The sequence below is a fragment of the Corvus kubaryi genome, unplaced genomic scaffold (genome assembly GCF_017639235.1).
Source record: "Corvus kubaryi isolate FWS band 111438036 unplaced genomic scaffold, C.kubaryi_AGA036_p1.0 70, whole genome shotgun sequence".
NCBI classification, from domain to species: Eukaryota; Metazoa; Chordata; class Aves; order Passeriformes; family Corvidae; genus Corvus; species Corvus kubaryi.
The window spans coordinates 2,307,099-2,319,796 of NW_024582058.1; the positions used below are offsets into that span (position 1 = coordinate 2,307,099).

At 39.7% G+C, this 12,698-nt stretch overlaps 1 protein-coding gene across 5 annotated transcripts in view; it reads right to left on the reverse strand.

Moving 5' to 3' along the window:
• Positions 1 to 438: 438 nt before the first annotated feature.
• Positions 439 to 12,698, reverse strand: part of LOC121674725 (SLX4 interacting protein) — a 72,120-nt gene continuing 59,860 nt past the window's right edge. For all 5 annotated transcript variants that reach the window (XM_042049276.1, XM_042049275.1, XM_042049279.1 and 2 more), the window contains 2 exons: positions 3,254 to 3,363; positions 439 to 1,775 (listed from right to left, as the gene is read on the reverse strand). In XM_042049276.1, coding sequence (XP_041905210.1) covers positions 947 to 1,775; positions 3,254 to 3,363 — 939 coding nt within the window. In that variant the 3' untranslated portion in view covers positions 439 to 946. The remainder of the gene's footprint in view (positions 1,776 to 3,253; positions 3,364 to 12,698) is intronic.

The window sequence follows — 12,698 nt, forward strand, 5'->3', positions numbered from 1 at the left end:
CACATCTAAAAAAGATAAGCATTAAATAAAAAAGGTATGTTTCTTTAGCTCATTATCATTTAAATTTAAAAAGCAGTATGAACAAGCACTATGAAATTAAAAATTATCTTAAAATAAGAATTAACTTGGGTATCACTAACACATGAACACCAGTGTGTTGCCCTTGCACACAAGCAAGGCCTGATTTTGAAACATGTATGCATGAAGATGTGTACACGTTTCTATATGAACTTCACCCAAGAGCAATGTCTGCACATCCAGGTGGAAATATATAAATCTAAATATATAAAAACAATCTTCATTTTTCCCCAAAATGAAATGCATGATGACTTGTATCCACAACATGGGCTAGAAAGAAATGTTCATATCAAAACTACACAAGCAGAAACTATAGTTATTTTGAAACTTCTCTGAAAAAGTGGGCCTCAAATCATCAGCTATTAATCCTGGTTCAAGATTTATTTTAAATAACCTCAATTTGCTTTATTGTTGTAAAGATCAAGTAAGTAACCACAAACTTTCTAATATAGAGAAAGGGTTAATTTTTACTAAAATAAACTACATGTTCAGAAACAAGCAAGATACCAAATAACTGTAGCTGCTAACTAACGGATCACACAAGGGGTTTTACCTTTTGCTGTCACCAGCTGATAGGACTTTTTAATAGCAGTGAATATGCATAAATATAAAATTTTGCTTAGTAAATATTATTTTATAAGAGGTATTTCTTTCTATAAATATGACGCTGATTTGTGCAATAATAATGTCTAATTCCTAAAGACTTAAAAGGATTATCATTACTAAAGTTCCAAATGACTAAGATCCTTAGTTAACAAAATTTTCTTAACGTTCTCTAATTTTGATTTTGTATTTATATTATTTTCCATCATTTTGAATCGCTACCTACTATTTGCTTATGCAGAAACTTGGCTGACCACCTGTGCCATCAAGGTAATATTTCAGATTGTGACTTTTTAAGCCTTCGCAGTTTTAACTTCCTGAGACCATTTTCCACTTCTTTTTTTCTTTTTTGGGAAAGCTCCTCTGAAGACACAGGGTGCAGTTCTAGACACGATGTTGGCACTGCAGGCAACTCTTCAGTGGCTGTGCTTGGCTCATTTTGGCTTGCCTGCACTCCACTGCTGATCGCCGACAGAGACCAGGAGAGGTTTTTTCTCAATGATTTCTTGTCAGCCACAGTCTTTGTCATGTCTTGCTTCGAAAACAGCCTGGAATTAAGGGGTGTCTTCTCCTCCAGGAACGGACCCAAACAATTATCATCACATTTACTAATTTCTGTATTGATAGAAGTTAAAGGAGTCCCTTCGGAGGACACTTTTGTGAAATACTCCAACTCTTCCTCTGAACCACAGGTCTTTAGCTGAGCCCGTGTTTTGGTCACTCTCTGACTTTGTTTTGGAGCCGGCAGCGCTGACTCAGAGCTGCAAGGAGGGTTCTCGAGTAGAAGACTCGTCTCCAACCACTCCAGAGAGTGAGGTTTTTGCTGGCTGCGAACATCATCTGGCTGTCTCTGATTAACACAATTTCTCTGCTCTAACGCAGGAAGCTCCAAGGTGCTCTCAGCTGTGTTTGTGCAGTCCTTCAGCAGGCCTGGACTCCTACGTTTGACATCAGACCAAGCACTGAGGGAAGTCTGACAGTCGTTCTTTCTGTTCTCTGTCTGCGAGTCCCCCAAGCCAAGATACACTTTCTTGGAGTCCTTGCTGATTTGAGGTTTGCTTGCACTACTTCTCCTTGGTTTTGTCCTCTTCACACTGCAATAAAAAGGAATTTTGTTTTTTAAAGAAAAAAGAACCTTTACTGCCTCCACCTACCGTTTTTCCAACTCTGAAACACCACTTGGGCCACCCTCTTTCTGAACATGGAAAAAATCCCTGCATATCATCTTGACAAGCAGCAACGTTTGTCTAGTGTGGATAGTATCAAGCGTTATCCATCTGATTTTCCACTGCACTAGGGGAGAACCCTATTTATTAATGACTAAGCCATGAAGGAGTGAGTTCACACTCTTTTCCAAGAGGCAGAACTGGATTCATTACAGATGTTAAAGGTCAACAGAGCAGAAGTATATTGAATTCCTTTCTGAACCGGCTAGATAAAATAGCATTTCCTAAGTGCCTAAATGATTGCAAACCATTCCCATATATCCACATGCATAATGCATATCTACAGGACAGAGGGGGCAGGTGGGGAGAGGCAGCAAGTGCGCCTCTGTGTGAGAGTTCCTAATCTCTATTTTAGAATGTTCCTCTGGAATTTTTCCCAGGACATTTCAAAGCATTACTTTAAAGTTAACCACCACTCATCTAGTATCAAGCCCATTCATCTGGCAAGGACTTAGGTAATGCAAGTAGATGATATTCTAAAAGGAATTATACAGGAAAATGGCATCACAAGGGAGCTGATGGAGTGTGAGTACATAAACACTCCTCAGCAGTGTGGTACCTATGGATCTGGATTTCACACAGCCCATAAGATGAACGTTATGCCCAAGTACTGAAGCTGCACTTTAAGTCCAAACATGTTACTAGAGATGGCCCCAAGCCGAAACCACTTTCTGCTGCCCAGCTGCTGCCGAGTAACTCCCAGGTCAGTGTATCTAACTCTTCTCAAAGAGGGCTCACCCAAAACAGGTAGAGCTGGCACAGCTCCAAAGCTAATCTAACTTCTAAAGACAACACAGATGAGACAACACGGGTAAAAAGAAAAGTTGCCAGGGCTCACAACAAATCCCTGATTTCACAGGTGATTTGGAGCTGCTGGGAGCTCACGCAAGACTGAATGGTGTCCTGGTACCACAAGGAGCAGTAACATGTTCAGCTGATCAGCTCACCCTCCCCATCCATTCCATCACAATTCTTTAATTGTGATCAATGATCCAGATGCTCAAAATTAACAAAAAAAAGTATTTGTGAAGTGTTTTTCACCCAATTCAAGCATCACATATTTATTTTGGCTGAGAGCTTAATTCAAGGAAAAACAGCCTGTTTTGACTCTGCCTAGTGCTATGTGTGATATCTGTGTGGGTTGTAATAGCTTTCTCTATGCTGTAAAAAACAACAACAATCATTTTATGTGCTTATCCACACCACAGCAGTAATCTTTCAGTAATTCAAAACAATCTTTTGTAAAGTAGTTTATATTATTTAAAATTTTATTACATAAGCTAGATTCTACCAAACCAAATTTTACCACTTATAAATTCAAAAGCTTAGAAAGAACAGTGGCATACATTTTTTTCAGGATGTCTTGCTTTATTTGTTCACTCAGTCTAATCTCAAGCTTCTTGTTCTCAGCAGATTCAGTAATATACTCAGACGTCCCACTGGAAAGTTCTTCTTTCTGCTCCAGAAAAAAATACAGGTTTAAAACATGACACATCAAGCTATGATTATTCAACAGAAAGCTTCATTTCTAATACTAAGATTTACAGCTGTTCTTTATTATTTTGATCTGAGCAGTCTAAGAGAAACAATTATTTTTAATCTTTTAATATTTGGGAGTCTAGTCAGTTCCCTCCCCTTGACTCCCAACCAACATATTTTGTATGCTAAAATACACCGCAAACAAACAAGACTGCAATGTAAAGGATGTAGCTTTCCAAACCATCTGAGGAAACTGTTGGCAAATATTTGACATCTTTGTGGCTCAAACTGTGACAAATGCCAGGAATCTCTCTTGCAGACAGGAGCATGCTTGTCAGTTTTTTTTCTAAAGAGACTGACTGGCGCAGTGGTCTATACACTTATTCTCAGAGGAATTCCCATAATTTTCCATACTTACAAAAAAACATACACAGCATTATTTGCTCATTGAACAAGGCAAGGGTTAAAACTTTTAATTCTAACATTTAAACGCTTGCAGCTTGTAGTGGTTGGCTACTACAGGACAACAGGGGAATTCTTTCTGGTCTCAGCTAACAGCAGCACCATCCTTTTATATAATACGAGGTTGGGGCGAGCGGGAGGGAAGGAAAATGCTCTTTTTCATCAAGCTGTGAGCACTTCCTTTCACAAGGAAACAATCTCAATCAGAGAAGGGCCATTTGCTGATTTCACTATTAACTACTACACACTCCAAAAAAGTATTATCTCCGAGGCTATGGAGGAGAGGAAAAAGAAGTGGTGAAGAAGAGAAGAGGCTTTGTGCATCTCTTTGTCTTTGACAGCACTTTTCTCCCTCAGCCTCCACGATGCAGCCTCTGACAGGGGCTCCCCGAACACAGAGAGTGCTGCTTTAGCCCATTCCTTGGTGAAGCAAGGGCACTGGAACCAGGTGATATGGAAGAACTGAGGGACACAGAGAAAGCCAGCAGAGGCACAAGGCCAAAGCCTGTACATGACCCCTGCCTGGAACACCCCTCGGGAACCTGTCACTTAGGGGAGATTAAGCCCTGTCCATTTTTATTTCTGTTTTAAAGGAGAGGGTGGGGGGACCTCCATGCTCTTTCCAGAAGAAATAGCCAGTGAAAACAGCTTCCTGTTTTGCAAGCAGAAGGAGCATAGTCAGGCAAAGAAGCAAAGCCATTTTGGCACTTAAAAAACTACAGCTGTTCTGAGCCTTCCTTTCAGAAACAAGTTACACAAGTGTGCGCACTGAGCGATGCATGAAGCTCTGTCCACTCATGGTGCAACCAGTGTGCTTACAGCAGGCAGAAAACACATGGAGCATACATGCAGTGTGATCCCAACCTCAGAAATCAAGCTTAACTAGTTTAATCTCAGGGATTAATTGCTGCTTGTGTTGTTGTTGGAGGTAGATTCCCCTAATTTGACTAAATATATTATCATACTTTGTAAGCTATTAAAGACAGGAATACTATTAAGATACTTGAGCATTCTGCTAATTTTAAGAGAAGGCAGAGACTGTAAAGTCTGTAGAAACTGTTTTGATTTCCAGTAACAGTCACACAATTTGGAGGCTGAAGTATCTTGCACAATCATCCTGCATCAAAGCAGCTGGAGAGCACTCATACTTGGCCAGAGAGCCCATCTGAGTTCCTGCTGGGTGGAACCGGGTAAGGTTAATTCTGTTAATTTTCTTCAGTCCCCAACACACCGACCAGGACAGGATCAGCAGCCCACTAAGGCAACTCTTGTTGCAATGTGTGGAAAGTAGCCCTTAGTACAAAATCCAGGGGAAGACTGGGGATAAGTCCTGTCCACACGTATGCCCTACTGCAGATAAGCAATAAACCCCAGTTCTAACTTGCATCCGATTCCGAACCCTGCAGGACTGGGATGGTCCTGCCACGGTGTGAGGAGCAAACCCTGCAGAGAGGCAAGGATGACGAAGTCATGGCACTTGTGAGTTGAGTCAGGCTGGAGTTAATGGCCCCAAGTTGCAGGGCTAACACATTCCCTCACTGCGCTGTCATCAACCCCTTGTTTTGCTTTCAAATAACTTATCACACAAAGCCGTGACAGAAAGGGTTAAGGCATCAAAAAAAGTAAAAATCAAAATGATTTATATGTGAAACACTTCTGAACATGCCCTCTAAGTACAGTAGATTTTCCCCTCGGAACCACACCCTGTAAGTGCTGTATTTTGAGAGCTGAACAATTAACATAAGGCATATGAGTCAGTCTTTGAAAGACTCTGTGGGAACCAGAGAGCCTTTTGCTATTAGGAGTGATGTAAACTCCCTAAGGCTGGAATAAGTCCACAATAGAAGCAAAGAGAGTCATAAATAACAACAATGGGCACTCCATATACTACTAAGACACACAGCCATTATTGGTGATACTTCCTTTATTTTCTTTATTAGACTTAATAATTTTAGTTAATTAAAAAAAAATAAAACACACTGTCTGTTTTGGGAATACTATTTATTTCCTATGGGAACTTCAGGACTTGTTAAAGAAAGAAAAAAAGCTAATCTGCTCTCATCCTGTCTAGTAATCCCAAATTCCTTTTAGGCAGTGAAATAATTAAAGAAAAATATTCCAGGCATAAAAGGGAGGACAGCAGAAGCAGACATCATATAAACAATGACACCATGACAGAGAAAAACGTCAAAGCACCGCCAGACTTGCGACTCGACTCTGAAAGAGCTGCAGGGAGTGGGATTGCTGCTAACAAATTAAAACCACATTTCTTGGCAAATTGTTAAAGACAGACATATTTACATTTGTATAGAGACTGGGTGGGCACAAAAGATTAAAATGCTTCTCTAGCCCTTGAACTGCCAAGTTCTATTAGAAATATGTGCTCTTAAAATCCCAGGGTAAGCTCAGTCCTTTTTGTCACTAAAACTGCAGAGAATGGCCTGCAGAAGTGAAGCTTACAAAGTCTTACCAGCCTACCTGCTCCTGACAATGGCCTCCCCAAACCTGATTTTAAGATCCAAAATACTTATCCAAAGAGATGTCTGGGGGAATAAAATCCTCTATCAAAACTTACAGAGAAATACGACTGTTAGGCACTGAACATACTTCCTTTAAGGTTTATCAAATTGATTTTTCTTTTTTTTTGCCATCTTACTCAACTTACTACTCACTCAAGCTGAAAAAGAAACCCTCAAAACTGTAAAAGTGGTCACTGCCATCTCCAGCTCTCTCCCGGACAGCTGAACTCAGCAGTACAGCATTAAATATCTATTAAAGAACTAGCCATGGATGGGCACTTGTGAGGAACCCTTACAACTCATTACCCTGAAGCAGAGTGAAAGCTTTGGCCTTTTCAGCATGACAATATGCTGATACAAATACCCATTTTTTTTCCAGTCTAATACTGGGTTGAAAGAAAACTTTCGAAGTGAACACTGCTGCACCCCTTTCCTACCTCTCCGGTGTCATGCTTTCTAGTTGTGTCTTACTCTTCTCAGTGCCACAAGCTTATGTACCAATAAAATAAGACTAAGGGATAATTAAATTTTATGTCTGGTTAACAAAAATAAACCAACCTCATAATAAAAACACACCGTTTTTAAAATGCATTTATCAATGTGGCTCATCAAAAATACTTAATAGAATATATCAACAGATTCAAGAAATCAATTTTTATATCACAGTGGCAAATGGGAAGGGACGATAAAGATAATAATATAGGCAAAGCTATGAACTAAACTATTACCCCCCAGGCACACACAATAAAACTAAAATTATTGAAATGATTAAGACAGAAATACTTATTTAGGGGAGCTTTATAGAAGCTTGCAATTGCATGATTTCTCTTAGTGTCATTGTAAGCTGCATCATTAGCTCAACCATCAAAGATAACCTTTAGGTTTCAGAGGTGTCCTAATAGATGACTGACAGATCACAGAGGTCAGACAGGACTCCTTCCAATCTGATAAACAAAAAGGGCTCCTTAAAGCAAGTGAGGAGGCTTGTGAGGGAAGGATAAATCAGATACTACAATCTAACTGATAAAAAAGTGACAGAGACAGGACTTTGGGTCTGGTCTCTTGCCCTCTCCCAACCCACATGAAGGAAAAACTTCCCACAGTTTCAAGATGCAAATTTTTTTGCATTTCCAATGTAGTGATGCATCAGTCCTGGCAGTTCTACTTAGGAACTCCAACCACATCATAAAACACTTGCAGAAGTTTTCCAAGTACAGAAATGGATATTATTCTCAACCTGAAATACAGTTCCTTGATCAGATTTCTGGAATATTGCTCTCTACATTTTAAAGTTGACTGCCCTGCTCTAAAAGTCAGTAAATTCCAGTAAAAACCATTCGGATCATTCCACGTTACATTGGAATACTGGTGTTGCCTTTGAAATAGGTATTTTTAAGGAATACTAGTGGTTTTCAAAAATACTCCAATTTCAGTCTTGAAAAGAATGTCACAGCCAGAGCAAACTGCAACTCGCCAGCAGGAGCAGAACTGTTCAACCCACCCATGACCTAGCACAGAAAAGTAAAATCAAACTCCTGGATCAGTACAGTCTTCATTATCTACCACCAAAATTCCTTAGAATTTGACACAATGGATCTTAAGTTTTGCTGGTCAGGAGACCCAATGGTCTGTACTATTTAGTCCAAGCACTGGCCCAGTCTATTAAAAGCCCCCGTGATACACATTTCACTTTCTCAAAACACAACGTGTGAACCCAAGTTTCTCACTCAATACATAAGTCCTGGCAATTACAAACATTTCAAAGGTCCCCCAGGCATCACCAGATTAGCTTAAAGCATATGACTTCTCTGAAGAAAAAAGCCTTCTTCCTTTTGAAGTGTTTGGTTCAGATTTTAACTGTATTTCACATATAGGAGGAAGCCCAGATGGTTCTGAGTGTAAGAAATTCAGAGCTCTCTAGATTTGCATTTCAACACTCGCTAAAGAAGAGAAAATAGAAGAATTCCTGCTGTAAATAACATAGAACAAATGAAATGTGATTCTTCCTAAAACCTAAAGCTGCAATGGAGTGTTTTTATAAATTCAACCTATGTGTAACACACAGAGCAAATACTCCCATCACACTTTCTAGAGGCAGAGAAGTGCTCCTGAAACAACCGATTTATTTACATACTGAGCAGCACGTGACACAGGCTGTGTGCATTTGCTTGAAGGCAAGAAGTGCTAAAATTAATGTTAAGTAATTGAGCTATTAATCATTCTGATTTTATATACTGATGCTACAAGACTCAGATTCTATCTTCAGAGAAAGTATCCACTGATAAGAAATGCAGTAGACAACAGCTTTTCAACCAAAATAACTTCTCTCAGTGACACTGAAGAAAAATTTAAAGCATATTAACAGTCAATTTTTACCTTTTTAAAGGAAGCCAATGCCTTATAAGCATGCATCTTCAGCCATCAATTCCCATCAATTTTATGTTCTTGACTCCAGTAGTTATGAAAGAGGACATGCATGCAAGACACACATTTCATACTTGAAAGAGATTTTTATAAAATAAAGGAATAGCAATTTTATGTGGTGCTCGACCCCTTTCTCCAACTTACAAACCATGAGCCAATATCTGAGACAGGCCTGGCATGAGGATCCTCTGTGTGCCTACCAAATCTCACTGGGCATCAGGGCCAACCAGTGCAGATGCCCATCAGCATCACCCACCAGCAACACTGAAGCGAACTTTGCATTTGCCCTTGCAGACAAAGCATGGGTTATAGGACATTAGAGAATACTCCTTAGAGTACATGATGTATACAATGTGATTCAGATGCTCAACACTTTTAATACTTACAGGAAAATAATCTGGAAAAAAATACATCAATTTTATGCTCTTTTGTTCTTTTTATGCAATTACAATACACAGTAACAACTGGAGGAGATCTTGTAAAGAATAACTAATACTCTTGATCTTGCTGGTTATACAGAAGCAAAAAATGTAAAACAAGAACTGCACAGCTCAGGAAATAATTACTGTGCAACAATTTAATGTTTTAGCTTGGTTTCCAAAACAAACACCAGTACCACCACCCCAAAAGCTCCCAAGATTTCTGAGCTCACACTGGGGATCTGTCCCTCCAAATAATTTCAAATCATTACAAATTGTTCAAAAATCCTGCCATGAACTTTACACCATCATATATTTCAGTTTCCTGTTCAGTCAAGTTATGAACTTCCTATTAGTTCTAAGAGATTTCTGCTGAAGGCTGATTGCTCTTTAAAACAATTTTTAAAAATCCTGTCAAATAGTCTTTGCCCAACAGGAATTTCAAGAATTATTGTCAAAATCTGAAGTAAGTTAAACCTTTTCAAGTCCTAGAGCCATCAAAATCTCACAGATGCACCACAGCTAAATAGAACTTTTAGCTCCCTGACGCTTTAACGTGATCTCTGCCAGCCCTCCCCCTGCCCCTCTGCCAGGGGTGCCCATCCTCTCCAAGTCTGCAGAGAGGAAGGAGCAGAGGATCAGCTCAAATCCACATGAAACACCAGCATAAGCTGTGACAGCAAGAGTGAGAGGGGAGAGGAAAATGAGGGAGGTGAAAGGATGATGACAGATGATAATATCTTAAATAACCACAAGGCTTTGACAAATGGGAACTTGTGAACGCTGCTAAGTAGTTAGATTTAAATCAACTGGAGCACTCATATAAGAACCAACTACCAAAATGAGTAAAAGATTGCTCAATTTGTCCCTACTTTTTGAAGATTGGTTCATATGGAAATCATTTTATGAGCTTAATCATTTATACTGCAACTACAGGACCATCTGTATTTCTGCTCTGCTTCACCTGATTTTGTATAGTGAGGTACACTTTTATTAAGGATGTATTCCACTTACTGTTGGCTTTAAGGCAATAAATAAGACTTTTTATTTCATTCCATATATACTCTAATATTCTGTCTGCTTTTCAGATAAATAATGCTACGATGCTACAAAGTTCCTTGCAGCAATATCTTGGCCTTTTTCCAGCAATCCCACAGTTAATTCACTCAGCAGTTTGCATGAGCACTGCAATTGCTCTTTTCACTAAAAATACTGTGCATTTATCAACAGATTATTTTCATTTACAGCCCTAGTGCCCCTCTACCCAGCTCTGGGAGGTTTCTCTGAAATGCTCCAAAGCCTTCTCTAGTCTTGACTAATTGAAATAATTGTGTCAGTTTTCATTTCATCATTTGTTCACTTTTCTGGATAGTTAACGCAGCAGACAGCTGTGAGACTTTTGCCATGCAGAAAATAAATCAGTTTGGAAGCTATAAGAAGAAACTCCGACAAGTTCAGACAAATCTCACTGAGGCAATTCACAGCATCACTGCTCTCAGGTCTCCTCCCTCTCCTTTTGCAGGAGGTTCCTGCCCCACGCAGAGCTGGCAGGAGGGAGCACACACATGCCCCAGCTGCTCCCACCCGCAATTCAGTGCGCTAGCCGAAAATCCAGGGAAGTTTGGTGTGCATGAATCTGCAGGACTGTGATACACAGCAAGATGAGATGCAGGCACACAGCCCTTTTGGCAACGCTGCTGCAGGAGTGGTAATCTCCAAGGAGAAGAGGTAGACAGCTGGAACAAAAGGGAATATTGTAAAGCTGCTGTAGCTTTCTTTTTATAACCGAGTCAAAGCCTTCAGGATCATTACTCTGAGATGTAGTTTCTCAGGGACAGCAGCCTAATGATTCAAGCTAATTTAAAGCTAGACCAACAATGAAAGGAAAGTCTCAGCCTTACCCAACACGTGGTCCTGCCAAGGATCAACACTGAAGGGATCTGGCTGAAAGTGAACCACACAAACGGCAACAAAAAACCAAAACAAAACCACCTCTTGGCTTCAGAGGGATCACTGAATGAGCCCAGCTCCCCACACATGCCAGCACTGACAGGCACTGAAGACAAGAATGCTCAGGGAAGCAAAGGCAGGAGGAGAACAGAACATGAAGGATGAATGAAAAAAAGTGACAGAAGCTTGAAGTGGCGAAAGTGAAAGCTCACCAAAGCAGTTCTTTGCCTGTTTCACTAATGTGGTATTAGGATAAAGTTCATTAGTCTGCAGTTTCCCCTCTCTACCTTTTTGAAAGAAGTAGTGAACCCTGCTCATATCTACCAACTACAGCGTAATATTTTTATCCTGTTTCCTGTAATGACTGAAAAGAATTCAGCACATTATCTAAAATCCCAGAAAACTAGATTTTATAAAAATTTAAAAAGGATAGTGACATAAAAAAACCAGCAACAAGACAAATATTACAACAAATGTAACATTAAGGTGTTGTGGATGTTACTTCCAAACCCTCTCAGCCGCTACCTAAAGGGTGCTTCTGCTCCATTCATCCAAATCCTAGCTGCTTGCTCCTGCAACATTTTTTTTTTACATCACAATTGGCAAGCGTGTGGGTACAGGATGAGTTGGTTCAATGAACTGACATGATGGAAAACTAATCCTCCAATGAAAAACAGAAACTTCACAAATAAATAATTTTCTGCTAGATCAAGTCAATGAACTAATTCATTCTCAACGGAAGAATCACTTGGTCCATTGTAACCAGAAAGGAAAGGAGTATGTGGCTGGATGTAGAGGGGACGTGGACTGACCTTCTCAGTAGTAGCCCACCAGCACAGCAGTTTCATTATAATATTTTATACACATATATAGATAAACACACACATGCCAAGTACTTACAGTGTGATTTGTGCAATTCTATTTCACAGCATTTCCTTCTTCCCCTACCCAATCTGATATCACTTAACAATAAGTCTTTAAAGCATTTAAGATAACTAAATTCCACATAAAGTCTTGTACTAATCTTTACAAATTGCTGCTATCTGAAGTTTTCATTCTACATTCCAATAGACACACCATTCCAGCAGCACACACCCCAGTGGGACAAGTCTCCTGTTAATTACAGCTAAGTTTCATGTTTGCATGAAAGAACCAGGAGCCTCTTGCCAGCATAATCAAAACCCAAGCAAACCCTGCCACTAATGCTCTTAAGAGTTCTAAGAATGAGAATTCTCTAATGCTCCTGAAGTATATTACAATGACACAATTTACAAATCGCACATGTATGAAGATGAAATAGTTTTATTTCCCTACTGGGGATTTAAAAAGCACTGGGCACATCTTTAGCACTTTTCTTCTCTGTGTGCACCTATGAGGGGTTTTTTTATTTGGTTTGGTTTTTAAAGAGCAATATTCTGATGGAAAAAGATCTTTATTTTTGTACGACAGTCTCTGTAACTTAACAAGGCTCAGTGGAAACCCTGAGACCCTTTTAATCAAGCCAGGATCTCTTACTCCCCACTTTCTTTTCTGATTTC